Source organism: Lepeophtheirus salmonis, chromosome 12 (assembly GCF_016086655.4).
Source record: "Lepeophtheirus salmonis chromosome 12, UVic_Lsal_1.4, whole genome shotgun sequence".
Lineage (NCBI taxonomy): Eukaryota > Metazoa > Arthropoda > Copepoda > Siphonostomatoida > Caligidae > Lepeophtheirus > Lepeophtheirus salmonis.
Genome location: NC_052142.2, coordinates 965,682 through 982,414, shown reverse-complemented (window position 1 = coordinate 982,414; position 16,733 = coordinate 965,682). Strand labels below are relative to the sequence as shown.

General features: G+C 31.3%; 1 protein-coding gene across 13 annotated transcripts in view; it reads right to left on the bottom strand.

The window, feature by feature from the left end:
* The window catches only part of mmd (disintegrin and metalloproteinase domain-containing protein mind-meld), a 77,789-nt gene that overhangs the window by 7,607 nt on the left and 53,449 nt on the right, over positions 1-16,733 (bottom strand). For 4 of the 13 annotated variants that reach the window (XR_011783056.1, XR_011783060.1, XR_011783058.1 and 1 more), the window contains 3 exons: positions 16,020-16,698; positions 7,882-8,005; positions 6,001-6,240 (listed from right to left, as the gene is read on the bottom strand). Coding sequence is in view for 6 of the 13 variants with exons in the window: in XM_071892467.1 (XP_071748568.1) it covers positions 6,047-6,240; positions 7,878-8,005; positions 16,020-16,698 (1,001 nt within the window). In the remaining 7 variants the exon portion in view is untranslated. Of the gene's footprint in view, positions 1-5,897; positions 6,241-7,877; positions 8,055-16,019; positions 16,699-16,733 lie in introns of all 13 variants that reach the window. The other 9 variants (XM_071892465.1, XM_040722018.2, XM_071892464.1 and 6 more) reach the window with 5 other exon arrangements.

Genomic DNA, 16,733 nt, shown 5'->3' with positions numbered 1-16,733 from the left:
ACTGCCAAATTGAAGGACTTGATCGAAATTCCATTTGAATGATCTTGTGATCAAGAAAGGGTTCTAGACGATAAAATATTTTTTAATGTTTTTGAAAATGCTTGGAGAAACTACAGCAAGGTCTATTCTTAATGTTCGATTTCCATTTCTCCATGAAAAGATGTCATCAGGACTTGTAATTTTAACAGTACCAATGAGATTGAGTTCCCCTACATGCTTAATTAAAAAGTGTAAGTTAGCGTGTCCGAATCTTTTATCTATATCTACATTCATATCACCAATAAGGATGATGATGACACTTAACATTGTACATCATTGATTGGTAGAAAGCATGATACCTTATATTTGGTCCAAAAGCATTCATTAAGGAAAACCTTATGCCATTGTTATTAATATCAATAATGTGTCATTGACTTTTGGATGAGTGTTCTTTGAACAAAGAAGATCACTCCAGTTTCTTAGAAACCAGTGATATAATGCCTCTAGAAGAGTAAGACCCAGTAAAAAAAGAATCAAAATCATGGGGAAGACAGAACCCCCAAGAACTGGTACACGTTGAAGAAACTTTAGTTCTTACGTCTTGTAAACAAATTATAGTAGGATTAAGCTTTTTAAATCTTTTAATTAAAGCATGTCTGATCTATCTGTCTTTTCCACCTCTTGTGTTCAGTGGAAGTATATTGAATGTTTCCATGATCGGAAATATTAAATATCTTGGGACTTTTACTTTTCTGTGGGGAAGAACAATTATCTGGAGCAGACCTTTTTGTACCAGATCCTGACCTTGTTCTTGAGGTCATAGTGTGGTCTACATTAATTAGATGTTTCTTTTTCTTAGTTGGTTTCATATTTTCATTCGAGTCTAATGAAATATCTTCCAATGGTTCCGAATTGTTGTAGGTGGGGATATATGTATATCTGTTTTATCATCGACTTCGAGTGAAAGCACCTGGCCTTGACTTATTTCTGCGTTAAATACCTCATTCAATGCATCGACATTTTCCAAAATCACTACTTTCTTCCTATTTTCCTGAGATCCATACTTATTTGTCTGTTTATCTTCTGATTCTTCTTCTACGACTTTGTCATCCTCCCCTGATGAGTGACTTCTTTCTTGATTATCCTGAACAGATCTTTCCATATTTGTAGGACTCTTTTGAAATTTCTCGTCACTGTTTTTTGGTTCATTAGTATTATGACATTCAGCATTTGCTTGAAGAACTTCCTCTTCTAGAGTTTTTAGGTAATCCGACCACTTTTGATACTTATTGGGACAGATGTTAGCAAAATGACCAGTTTCATAACATTTTGCACATGTCTTAGGTTTACCTAAATAGCTAATTCTGGTTTTGAAACCTTTGAGTGGAAGAAATCCTGTTAAGTCATACCTAGGGATTATGCTTAAAACGAAGTTACATTTACACCCTTTAATCTCCCTTCTTGAAAACACATGGTTATGAACGATTGATAATAGTTCCATATTTCTCTAGTACTAAATTAATTTTTTCATTTACAACATCCTCATGTGGGGAGTTAATTATAATTTTCTTTACGCTGAGTTTTTAAGCTCCTTACTATTCCTTTGATTCCTCCGTCTTTTTCTGCTATTTTCCTTATGACAAACTCATCTTCCACGTGCGCAAAGGCAAAACCAATATTCAAATCTTTGTTAATAACAATAACAATAATATTTCTTGAGCTCGGGCAAACATTAATTCCCTGAAGTATAGAATGGTTCTGCTTAAGAGTGCCAAAGATTAGATTTTCTACTTCTACATAGGTAGGACGTTGAAAATGGCGAATAATCTCCATCAATCGTCCTAAGGTATATTATGATCTTGCTTTTAATAGCCATTACGGCGAGATGTTTTTTAATACGTTTAGATAATTATATTGAGGGTTAGACCCACTTGAAGATTCATTCATTTTCAGCTATTAATTTCACAAGAAATTAACAGGCAACTTATTAGGAATCACTACAACAAATCTGTTTTCCCGTAATTCAAGAGGAAGAAAAAAAAAAACTCTTCGCTTCTCTTGTACTAGTAGACGCTCTCTTCTTATTTCTTATTTATTAATATTACAACGTACACTCACACACCAAGATATCGTTGTATACCATGAGTGAATAAACAACCGCAACAAACAACACGTATTATCATAGGTGTTTTGGCGAAAGAAGTAAAAAAAAACCTTATGATTGGATATCTTTATTTCTGTTCTTAGAAACAAAAAGTAAACGATCTTACTAAAATCATAGAAGAACGTTGAATCTTATGATATCACAAAACTTTCAGAATATCCCTTATTTCCAAATTAAACTCTCTATCAAAAGTTATATGGATTTCTTATTTCTATATGATAGCCAAAACTTCTTCAAATAAATAATAAAATGACCAATATATATTATATGAAGGGCACAAGGTACTTTTGTTTTAGTGAGGTAACGCTGTAACTTGTAAGTTTTTCTTAGATGGAAAACAAAGGCAAGGCTATCGTAAACTCTCTTTCTCGGTATATTTGTCTGCAAGTCATATTCTGTTTTACCATTATGTGGATAGATAGTTCTTGGGAATTGTTAAGTGATTATGTTATAAAAATGTGGCTTCTTAACTTCTGTACACTTCCACAGGAATATCTGAATGTCATTGCAATTATAAAACTTATTGTATCGGGAATCATCTTCTAAATAACTAAATTGCTAGTCACTATATTATAATATTACACTAATGAAGATTTAGTATCTCCACAAACTAATTAATTACAAATAATAAATAAATGTTTTCCATAAGAATTTATTAATATAAGTGGTTTTATTTAAGATTAATAAAAATAAAAGGTTAGACCATCATGTAATCGGACTTGTTAGAATGTTCCATTTGATGTATTGTTCCGAATGCTGGGCAAGACAGGCAGATTTTGACAAAATACGCAACCACTCATAGTCTGTTACGTCACTATTGCTGAAATTTTTAATTTAAATATCGTACCGACTGCTGGGCAGGAAAAACAGACTTTCACTAAACGCGTAACCAATCATATACTATGATACCAATATTAAAAGCGTAGTGGAAGTCAAACATCAGTTGTACACCCATTATGGTATAACCTTGTATTTCTATCAACTTTGGTTTTATTTAAGCACATAGTGAAATATACCAAAATAATGATTTTTTGTTTTAGTATTGAATAGACAAATAATAAATAAATTAGAACATTAGATTCAATATTTATAAGTTCTCCGCTACGTTATTTTTTCATCTTATTGATTCTTTCGACTAGGTTAAAAAAAAAAATTTAAAAATTAAATAAGTAAGGTTAATTCTGATGCGAAAGGTGCCTGAATATTTGAAGATGTGAGACACTAATAAGTTTTTATTGAGTCCAATTTCTCAATAAGTTAAGTACAATCCTTATACTATTCTGTCCGAGATGGGTTTGCATTTTACCGATTTCGATTAATCATTTACCGAGCTAATGAAAAACCGATTTGTATGAAAAACGTATTCATTATTATGATCAATTCTGTTTCATGTACTTCAGAGTAGACTTTGTATTGATAATACATTTGTATACACGAAGTATAATTGAAAATTAAGTTTTGATTTTAGCGATTCCGAGTAACCATGCACTGAGCTAATGAAGCATGACGAACTGATTTATAACAAACACATATACACTCTGATAAAAAGTAGTACAAAGGGTCAACTTTAACATTGATTTGATATAATTTATAATTCATATATAATATTCCTGAGTAGATTTTTTGGTAAAGTAGGGATGTGTAACTTTTTATTTATTGATGTTCCTTTAATTAGTTAGATGGAGTTGCACTGATTAAGTATAAGTGAACATTATGTAAATGACATTTTACATTACATTGAATTGCTGTAGCGCATGTACAACGCGCTTGGGAAAGAGAAAACAGTATAATCTGTATATGGATTTCACCCAAAAAGAGTCCTATGTCAGATTTGTGTGAAATCCAAATACAGATAACATATTTTTTTCTCTTTCCCAAGCGCGTTATATATGCGCTACAGTAATTCAATTGTAACTTTTCCCTTTCCTGTTCGTCTGCATTCCTGGAGATGTATTAGAATTTCTAAAGATGAATAGTTTGTATCATGTTGGAGAACTATCATTATATGAAAAATAGTCTTACTTTTTAATCCTTTCAGCCTTCATCACGGATATAACGTTATCCAGTACACATGAAAGGGGTGCTATCATACATGATATATACATGTTGTTTCTCAAGTACTTAAATATTAATATTTACAAATAAGTAAATAAGTTTCATGTATATGTATCACAACATTAAAAAAACCCTCCTACTTTTAAATGAGCTGAGAAATTCGAACAATTTACAAAATAGGTTATTCGATAATCCCTTGTTATACTGAATTCTTCTAGGGTCATTTTATAAATATTGGTTCTTCACTGTTGACATCTGCTCAAGTTTGAGTCTTTTGTTTTGGATCTTTAATGCCAGTTAATGGAGTATCATCTATAGAATTTCCATTAAGGGGGATGTCATCACAAATATAAAAACAAAGAGTTATAAGTATTATAAATAATTACCTTATTTGGTTTCCTTATACCCACGATTTGTAAGCACTAAACTCATCTAGTATATCATTTACGTAAATAGTTAGATTTTCCATTATAAAAACAATCGGAGTCTATTTTCATTCATGGTTGATATAACTAATTATTAATTAGCATCATCAGAGTCAGATGACTCATAAATAATGACGTGAAGTAAAAATGTATTTTTCGTAAAATATTTTCAATAATTCCTTGTAATAACAGGTTTTAATCTGGATCGATACTCTAATTAATATCAGTAAATATATGTATTGCAATATCTTATGATATCAATAAATATAAATATTGCAATATCAATAACTATATGTATTGATATACCTTATTATATCAATAACTATATGTATTGCAATATCTTATATCAATACTTTTTCACAGCCCTAGTGAATACTAATCAATTATTGTCAATGTGAAGCATCTATAAACTTGTAAATATATCTTTATATCTAAATTATTAATTATATAGTTAGTTATAAACACATACGCAATTGATTCACTGCCCGGAATATTATTGCAATCTATATTCAACGCAACCTAACCAGCGTTTTTTATTTTATTTCTGAATAAATATTAAGACTAGATTGACCAAAAATAAATCAAAATCGACCATTTTGTTGAACAATTTATTCTAAATTGTAATTTAAGTCTGTTCTATAACTTTAGCTATGATATAAAACATTTCAAGAAAAAAAAAAAAATATTAAATGTTACTTCAGTTTACTCTATTTTTTGTGGTTATAAAACATTTTTTATTGATTGTAATTAAGATCTAGTAATGAATAGTTTAATTTTTAAACTTGATTTTTAAAATAAGGTTTTAAAGGCCTAATAACTAGATAAAAGTTTTAATGGTGATTTTCGTATTCTACAGCTTACATAACAATAACAGATGTGAGTTTCAGTCTGTGGGTACTCAAATACCTTCATTTTGTTGCAGTGTTATGGATGGAAGGAAATTACACCGGCAAAATTATAATAATAATAAAGTTTGCTTTAAAAATTTAATTTACTCTAATAAGAGAAAATTATATTAATATATATATGTATATACATTTTTTTAAACTGTAATCACCATTTCTTTATTTTAGTAGATGATTCATCAATTGATTAAATAGGTTTTAACATTACAAAATAATTAAAATAATGCTTATATCAACTCTTATGAAGAGAAAAATTGCCACAAATTACATATTTTAAAGGAAATCCCTTCTTACTTCATTCTTTTAACCAAATACTCAGTTGGATTTAAAAAAAAAAACTGTTTTGTAATAAAACATCAAAATACTAACCGTTTCTTCATTCCCTTCCTCATGTGAGATTTGACATCATATTAGGTGTAGTTTTTACGCTAATAGGAAATTTCTCTTTTTTCACATAAATAAATGATTTTACCTATCCATTTCTGTTGATGCAGGAGTCAATACCAGATCTGATATCCTTACTTCATCTTCTTCAATTCGATGGCACATTCTGGAATCTCTGTTGTACGGTTGATCAAGTTTTGAAGTTGGAATTGTTTGTGAAGATGAGGGAGTAGTTGGATGAATTCTTTTATTGGAACTTGTGGGGGGAATGTAGATGGCGGGAGTGAAAGCTGGATCCTCGAGAATCCGAACGTGAGTCTGGGACTCGCTATTAAGTAATAAAAACCAAAAGATATAATGCCACAATTACTGAAATTTTTTTTATAATGGGCCAAAAATGAATCTGAATAAAAAAGTTGATATGACTTTTACTAATATATCCTTTAAAAATGAGGATTTCGTAATTGATGAGCATATATAGAGCTATAAATAAAAACTTGATACCTTTGTAAAATAATAATAATATCTCTGACCAACCCATTTTTTCTATAGGAATGTTATTATTTTCTTTTTATTATTTGCTATATTAACGTTAACTTGCTAATACAAAATACCCTATGTATAATAAATGTCAGATATCGATTCCTTTCTCTGACTTAATACGTCATGACAGTTTCATAATTTGTCCATTTTGATAAATAAACGAAGTAAAAAGTTATGAATACTTATGTTCCGTTTCCAAAAGGGCAGGACTACAATTTCTATTTGATCCCTCATTCATATATATAATGGCCATCTTATTATTTCTATGAATAAATTTTAGCTATCATATAGAAAGAAACTTGGATAGCGACGCTTTTAATAAAATATTACAAAGCAATACTATAATAGAGTATTAAATAAAGTACTATGTAGGATTTTAATATCATAATATATATATATATATATATTTATGTAATTCATTTTAAAAATTGTAGAAAAATAATATAACAATGATTGTCTGGGAGTACTTAAAAATAAATAACAGTTGGTAAAACTGACTTATTTGTCTAAATACCAGATGATTTGGGATTTTCTCTGTATCTTTTTGGAGAAAAGGTTGCATGATACAATAAATGTAAAGACGTGGCTATATATGTTAGTTATTGCTCAATTTACACTTAATTTTGCAAACAAAAATTCATAATACACAAAGTAGGGAGTGCTCCAGAATACACTTTATTCTACTTGTGAGTGGTAAAAAGTATGCCACAAAAAAAACAAAAATTATGTCATAAATCTTATATTACATAGTTATAACGTTTTTATGTTATTTTTTACCTTTTGGCAACAATAATGATTTAGAATTCTTGAGTAAGTGATATCAATCCCACCTTATTTATTTTCTTACCTTTTGTTATGAGTTTTTTGATTTTTTTTCTTGCCATTAAACCATCATCCGGTGGATGTGGTACTGTTTAATTTTTTACTTACTGCAGTTCTTAACCTACATAAGTAACTTCTGTTAAATTAAAAAAATTGATTAAAATACGGTCGTGTTAAGTATCGGTTTATTCCACTTCTTTAAATGAAACTTCATAATATTACAAATACGAAGTTTCCCTATTTACTTCAATTTGATTATTTTGGTTTATATTCCAAACCTAATAATAATTATTATTTTACGCACAACGGAATAAAGTTTCTATTCACAGATCTAAGCATAGAACACAATAACTGATTTTTACATAAAAATATTTCCTTCACTGAATATCTAAAATTAATATTTTTTTATACATAGATCTCAATAAATTCTGATATAAAACTGTAGCATTATAACAATACTAAATTATAGACGCCATTCTTGATCATCCATTATATTTCTAAATATGGTGACGATAGGACTAAAATATTCCAGTTTCAATGTGGCCCATATTTTAAAAATCAGTTTAAGAAATCATGCAGGTTATTTCTTATATAATATACCTACTTGTTGTGACGATGCTGTACTTAGGAGTTTATATATACTTTCTATTGAATCAGATTCCGATTCGTGATCGTCAAGCTGAGAACGATATTGGCTACTATTATTTCCATTATTTGATGCAATTTGCCTAAGGATTTAGAGGAGTTGAAAAAAAGTTGGAAAAATGGAAAAAAAACCTGCATGATTATAAGAAACTTGAATGAAGAAATAGCACTTGAATAAAGTTTATATAGAATCAATACACGTGTATATTTGATAATAATTTTAGTTAAATCAAGTGCCATTCATAATTTTATGCCAATGTTTTATCACCTTCAAATATACTGAATATCCAAGAAAATTAAAATAATAAAGTATTAAAAATGTGTTCATGGATATAAAAATCTTTGTATACAAACATCATAATTGAAAATATTCTCTGTAGAATGAAGGGAACTCTTTTTTTCTCGATTATGCACAATGGAGAGCACTGTCTTGTAAACTTTGACTGGATATCTTTTTTTTAGAAAAAAAAACATCAGCTCTGGGAGAACCTGTTATTTCTTTACTTTTTCGTTGTGGAGTACAACTTTTTATCTTTTTTCGGTTTTATTAGGACATATTTTTATTTTTTTCCGTTTTTCGTTGTTCAGATTGCAATGAACCACCCAGTAAATTTAATCACAAATATAACAATTTTCCTTCCGTAATGCTATTTTAAATGTATTTTCTTCTTCATAGCAGTAATTTATTTTCTCCCTCCAAAATGATATTTAACAGGCAGCTGATATTAATATGAGTCTTAATTCAGTAATACAATATACATCTCTGCCACCATCTCCACGTGCTGTTACAAAAATGCCATTTCTACTAATAAGATAGTCACTTAATATGCATTGGACAAGGTATTTTTTTTACTTATTTTATATAAAGGAAACAGTTATTTACTTATGATGGATATATTTTCTTGATATCCATTCTTGCCACAAATCAGAAGAATTACAATGGAGTCTGTAGATAACCTTTATAAGTGAATGATTTTATCATATGTAATTCCCAAAGTCAATCTGGACTGATTTAAAGTTTATTGTTCGTAGAATTGTATTATCCATGAATTATCATCACAAGGGGAGTCACTACCCTCTTTTTGGGACCCCCAAAGTATCTAAAGCCCCCATATTTTTTATAATATATATATGGCACGGGCAATATGGAAAATCGGGTATTTTACAAATTGCCTGGATGATCTATAGAAATTTCAATAGGGGGGTTATTTTACGTTCATTTACACTGTCAAGTAAAATGATAGTGGATACTTTGATTATTAAACAATTAATAGCAAGCAATTTGATCATTAAGGATTTGATTACAATATCTTTTCATTTAACAAAGTTTGAAAACTAGTCCAAGGATGTCCTACATGTAGATCACAGACCACATTGCGGCCCGCCAAATGTTTAGGGTGGCTTATTACTCATTCTCATTTCAAGTAGTATCTGTTAGCATAATTGTATCAATATCATCAAAACTCATAGAACGCTCATAATAAATAATAGTATATCTGAATATTTGGTTTCTTATATTAATTGTACTATGTTGGTTTTATTGATGATAACCTCGAGGAAAATCGTAGCAGCCTCATTCATCAATATATAATTAAGACAAATATTTTTCCCAGATTTAGACGAGACTATAGGAATAATCAGACATTACTTATTTTCCCATATACCCGAAGCATGAGGACTCCAACTTTGTCTTAACATTGAAAAGGTGGACTGAAATACAGCTTTGAATATTGGATCTAATGGATCTTTACTCTTTTCTTTATTTATATTTAGTATTTACGGCATAACTTATACAGTTTTTGACTGTATTAAGAATAAAAAATTATTTATGGAATATGAAAAGGATCTAAATGAATATCCAAGATAAATAATGAAAATTACAAATATTAGAAATAAATTTTAATAGTTTGATTCTTATTTTGATTGTACTCTGTATGTTTCATTAATGATAACATCGACGAAAATTGTAAAGGCCTCATTCATCCGTTATAAATAAGTTGTGTTTTCAAGTTTCCCTGTAAGAAAGGTCTTATATACAATGAATGTATAACGTTATTACTGTTGATTTATTGATTGTATAACTATTTTCCTCCATACCATTGGGACTGAATTGTAGTAATGAATCGTTTTCGATCACCAGAATTAAGAAATAAAAATTTTACTTAGTATTTTCAAAGTAATTCGAAGAGAGCGTTGCTATTCTGTTCAGACCATTATCGAGACAAGTGACATTCAACATAATTTGGAAATTTTGCTTATGGTTTTCGACTTATCTTATACAATAGGCTGTGCCATCGATAATGAAAATCATTAGTCTCTTGCCAAAGAAATCTGAGCCAAAAATGTTGTTAAGACTTTTGACTGACTTGTTCAATTGTCGGCCTTCTTAACATCTTTCAAGTTGATTAAATAAGGACAACCTAACAGTGACCATGCAGAGGATAAATCAATACTGCAGTCATTGATAATATTTTCGTCCAGGACAAGAAGATTGTCATTTCTTCCAAATTTTTCATAATCTTTGACAAAAATACTTTACTGAGGGACACCAATTACTTTGCAATGGTGTAGTGAGAAAGAATGGCCTTGCCAGTATGAAGTTTCATAAATTTTACAAGATTTGGATAGCTATCAATAGATTGAGACTTTAGTGGAGACATGCATCTTTTTCCTATCTGACATAAAATTAGAAGCATTAGTACTTTATTAAATTATATTCTTTGAGTTAAGCTTCATATGATTATCGTGAATACAGGTTTTTTATCATGTTGAAATGCCAATTTTGCCTTGGATTAGGGATGAGAAACGGTTCCAAAAATTAAAACCGGTTCTAAATTGATTTTTTCTTTATGAAGACCGGAAGATGACGGTCTTTTTTTTACCGAATATCGAAATTTTCTTGTTGTTTAAGTGGAACCGTTATTTTTTCGGTTCTGGTTCCTTTCAGTTCCATATATATATATGTTAAATTGGGTAACCCCTTTTATATTTTTTTTATTATCGTTCTCTCTCCTTTTTTTTATCGGCCAGTCGATCTATAAGCGTCAATCATCATATTGTGAGAATACGTCCCCTGCTATAGTGAAACAACATGTTATATTATTATAATATTAAGTAATAATAATTAATAAGTGATACACGTTATCAATATGACTGATGATCTTTTTGTTACCCAATATCCTGATGTTAGTAGTCAAATTCAACTTGAAATCTTAGATGGAGCTATGTTATCATCCCTAATAAATGATGAGTTTGTCTTCGGCGGCACTGACAACCGTAATTTTAATACTTCAAGTGTGTATTTTTTTATTTTTATACTTTGCTTAATTTTGTTAACTTTAAAACAATTCTTGATGTAGATACTCCAATCTTTAATTATATTTTTTTATGTAATTGTTTTAAAGTAAGTTATAATGACGTGGTGAAGGAGAAAGAGATGCTAACGTAGAGTACAAGGATAAAGTGGAAATTGAGATATCATCAAAGTAAAAAAACCGATTCATAATATGTGTCATTACGAAATTTATATGATGAAGACCAAAAGAAAGTGGTACAATCAATTCATGAGGCTGGGTGGGTTTTACTCACTAGGTAAAGGTTGAAGAGCAGCATATTCATAGCAACTTCATAAGCCTCACACCCCCCTTCAGGGTTTGGAAGAAATCCTATCAGCAGCTGTCTCTCCATTACAAATCCCTGAGATGTTTATCCTTTATGTCAGCTCACACTACCGTGAGCATTAAGCTAAATTATATTTCTATTGTAAGGAATCGGAGACAGAGCAAATTGTACCCAATATATGAGTTAATACAGTCTGTGTTTGTTTGAATGACAAATACACTTGCCACGAATTATTTATGAGCCCTTGGCTTTCATTGTGCATGCTTCAGACGATTTGAAACTTGGAGACAAACTGGTGCCTATTTCAACTAATAATCTAAATAATAGCGTAGCAGTTGTCAAGAGACTCAAGTTCAACAAAGTGAAATCGATAGGATGCTTTGTACTTTCATTAAATTTGATGGTAGGAGATGCTTTCCTCCAAGTTTCCGTTGTATCAATATTGATAAATAAAGACTCAGACAATGTCACTGACACCAGAAAGTAAACTACTACAAAGAGATCGTTCGACGAAGCACTGAACAACGTAAATACTAAACTTTCTCAGAAATACTGGGAAGATCAGCATCATTAGGGAGGTTCTCCACATGATGTACCTAGTCACTCTAGACCTCTGTCGTAAAAAGGATATCACGGCTTCAAAGGTTATTCCCCTTGCCATGCATTGTTGTTCCTATTATAAAGAAATCTTCCAAATCAAAAAATATCCCTATGACAGTATCGCCTACCAATTGGCTGAAGCACTGCTATATTCAGCTATCCGTTGCTTTAAGGATCTAGAGAAGAGCCCATTTCTTGCCAAAGCAACAATTCCAGATGTTCCTTTGGAAGAAGCTCCTTCCGTGATTTCATTAAAGCAGACGATGCTATCCTTCAGCATAAAAGAGAAATTCTGACAAATAATCCTTGTTGGACTAAGACTTGAGTTTAGGACAGAGTAAAATTTGTTTCTTTCCAACACTCTTAGAGATGTTTACATCTATGGTGTTTTTTCTCCAAACATTATTTAATTGTCAGGGGTACTGGTAATGATCCACCTTTTGTACCAGTGGTTCATTTGCACAACCCGTGGGCTTAGATGTGTCAAAATATATTAGAAGGGGTCCATCATACTCAAGATAGTGGTGACGATAAGTTTTGATCCCCTTTAGGGGCAAGGTGTCCGCCTTCACAACCTGTTGGTCGAGGTATATTTTGTAAAATAAAATGGGATGCCTTGTCCCTAGTAATATTTTATCAAATTGCTTACAAAGAATTGTTAAATAATCAAATTACCCAAATTCTGTTAATGAATGTAACATGACCACTCTATTGCAAATTTTATAGATTGCCCAGTGCATTTTGCACATTGCCCGGGGCTTTTGCAAAATGCCAGATTTTCCACATTGCCCGTAACAAATATATATCTATATAATAAACCAATTTAAATAAATAGTTGGGTAAATTGTTGATAATTTTTGGGGATAATCCCCCCATCCTTCATGATGAAAACTAGCAAATCCCCTGATCATCACTATATCACCACGAAAGAAATGGTCCTGCAATGGTAGGAGTGAAAGAATGAAATATTTTCTAAGAAAGATGGAAGGAAACTAGAAAAATTTAATTATATTTGCGTTTTTCAACTAATTATTTTCTATTTCTTCAATATATTATTACAGAGCCTCCGTAATTCCTACCTAAAATATGTAAAAATTTACGGTCACGATAAAAAAAAACACCAAAAAAAAACCATGTTAAGTCCCTGATTTATTATAACAAATAGTGACATATGTGATGCGTCAACATACAAGTAATATTGAGCATAAATCAAGATAAGGAAAAAATCCCAATTAATTTTTTTACTTTAATTTACTATAATTTTTGATATATAATTTTATTATCTTCGCAAGTCTATCAAGGATTTAATAATATGGTTGTCTGCCGGAATGTTAGCCAATTCTTCCTCCACCTTGACCTACATGAACTCCACACTGCTGTATTAGTTGGTCTTGGCCTTTCTATCTATGGTGTGCCCCACGTAATAGTCAAATGGGTCCATGTTCGAGGAGTTTGACGGCCACATCTACTTGGGCTACAATCCATTCGCCCCTAGTTAGTTTTCAAGTAGTTTTAGGTGTGGCCCGGTACTCTGTCTTGTGCCCTACCCGATTTCCATTACCGTAGGTTAAGTTGAGGGCGGAAAACACCTTCTTGGGCATTATAGTTTTATTTTCATTGGCCTTCAAGGTCTCTTTTATCCACAACGGTGGAAGACCGTACCGTCTGAACCAATGACACCGACCATCATAGAATTGGCTAGATGTTTCGACCGCCCCCCCATGAATTTTACCTCGAAGGGGGCGTCTTTGGAGGTCCTGGCAACGTACTGAAGGCTACAGAAGTAGCTAACTGGTTACACTGTGAAAAAATTTTCATCAAAAAAAAAAAGGACTTTCTTTTTGGGTTTCTTCAATCTATTAAGGAGGATCTTCGATCGTTGCAGCCTCTGTTATCTATATAAATCCGTCAAAACCTAACCTTTTGTCACCCCTATGCTTGAAGCCAAAATCCTCCTTCACCACATAGCCGTTTCTTGAACCCTGAGGTCCTTGGCTGTTTGGCAGATGTTGCCACAAAGGTTCGCGTCTATCTTTGCCTTCACACTCCTTATGAGGGATTCTGTGAGCACCGATTTTGGTTTTCTCTACTTGTGAGGATCAACAGAGGGTTCTGTTTTGTTGTAGAGGTTCTTGTCTTTGTATACAGTGGTCCTACTGATTCCGAAGTGGCGTGCAATCACGAAAGGATTGTCACTGGCTTTAGTGTTGTGCAACGATTTTTTTCACAAAGCTTTTCCATTTTTGTATTTTGGACTTCATCCTTATAATATTTAGCATAACTGACTCGAGTGTTGTAGTCTTTTATTTCCATGTGAGCTCATTCCAATTTTTTTTTTTGGAAATATCTCTGTTGAATATCCAATCTTTAAGGATTTTTTTTTGGAAAGGACTCCCTAAACAAGGGGGATAAAGTTTCAGAATGATCTTAACAAATGTGAAAAATGTCATTCCACCTTCTGATAACTCCTAATTGTGGACATGCGGTCTTCCGATGCTTTATAAATGTATTTTTACATAAATAATTTTCATAACCAAAATCTTGGCATGATATAACATATTTCTGGTATATATTATATTTACTTTAATCCCTTGGAAACCAAACAGCCTTGAAGTACGAATTAGAAGGTAAACTTCTAGGAATAATAACGCAATACTTATTTATTTGGTTTTCAAGTAATATGTTGATATCTTCTCCCTCGCTCAGGAATAAATCTATTGTAAGGGTTGCTTGATGAATTATCAATAAATCTATGTGTCCTCTAAGTTAGACCGTTTCCAGATAATGAGTATGAAAACGATCAAGTGTACTTTTGGACATTCCCATCGAAAAAGAAAAAGTGATTTGACACACATACTTTCCTTTAATATGAAGCTTAATCTTGTCATCCTTTTCATCCATTGAAGAAAATGTATTTGAACATATAATTTGAAAAATGTTTTGGAAATTGTCGCAATTTCCAAGGAAATATCCCTACGAAATGTTACCTCTTCTGGGAAGACCATTTAGAGCATAGACCTCCGTTTTCATAGGTTTCTTGGAGCCATAATTTACAACTGCATCCATTTTTAAAAATTAAGAGCCATTTCTCGCTCTTCCTTGTACACACAACGAAGTGTCACATCATGATGGAAAGGTCGAATACCAACATAGGAGGTGGAAGAAATATATATACATTTTTTATTGATTATATTCAAGATTAATTAAAAAATATTTCATTTTTCAAATGATGAATGTTTGTATCATATTTTTATTTCATTTGGTTTTCATCTATATTGGTCTTTCATGTCGAAATATGGCACTAAATCGTAGCTATACCCTAAAAACTTGATTGGGCTTTAAAGCCCAAATCTACATTCATTGAATGTTTTAACGGTCATATTCGTTTTCCATATCTTAAATAATAATATTAAATGTGGGTTTCAGGGTGCTGGGTGCTCCAGGACTTTCATTTTGTTGGTCCGTGTTAATTAAATAAAAATAATTTATTAAAATGGTTTTTTTTATTTCTATCCATAAGAAAGCTGTACGAATGAAATATTATTAAATAACCAAAGTTTTATACAATGCAACTTTATAAATTAAATCTTTTTTTTTCAAATTTTCGCTTGCATGGACATAAGTGGATAGATATAATATTTGAACCATTCGACAAAAATATTTTGGAAATAATTTTTTTGTTTCCAGTTCCAAATTTTTAAGAAGAATATAAAATGAAGTATATTTAAATATGAAAAGCATAATTATTTGTTTGTTAATTTTAAGGAAATAATAACCTATAGTAATTATTACATTTATCGTTCAATTTTCTCAATAAACTGCTAACAAGAAGGGGGCAAATATTTGCATAATAATATTATTATGGATTTTTCTTACCGAAAATGTCTTTCTGATTCAGACTCTTGGACTCGTAGATCTTCTGATCCACTGGAAGGACTCATATGTCGAGATGAATGCTCCAATTGTCGAATCAAGTCTTCTAAATTTCTTATTCGAATTGGTCCAGGAATATTAGAGTTTGGGTTATTATTTGTATTATTACTGTTGTTGTTGCTAGACGTATTATTAGAATTGCTATTATTATTACTATTTTGTGATGGAGGAGGAAGATTGTTAGAGGCTGAAGCAGCTGCCTTCATGGCATTAGCAAAATCTTGAAGTACTCCACCAGTTGTATTGCCACTACTATTTGGTGGAGCATTATTACCATAGTCCAATACATAGCCTTCATTTATTAATTGCTTACGCAACTCTTCAGAAAGGGAAGCAGCAGAACTTCTGTGAGCACCAAGAGAAGATGAGCCAGGTGGCGGAGGGGGCGCTGGACATCCACCAGAGGAGGATGCATTTGAACCTCTATGAGATGATGCTGTTCTCAATGCCTCGATAATGCCTTCATGATATCCGTTTAATGATTTGAGTGTTCTTTCAACTTCTGAATCCATAAGTTGATTAGCACTAGAAGAAGACAGAGCATCTAAACATCTAGCACTTCCAGTGTTAACATGATGATCTTCTAAGTCGAGAGGATAAGACTTCTTAAGAATTCCTTTCTCTAAAAAAAAAAAAAAAATATGATTACAAGTTTAG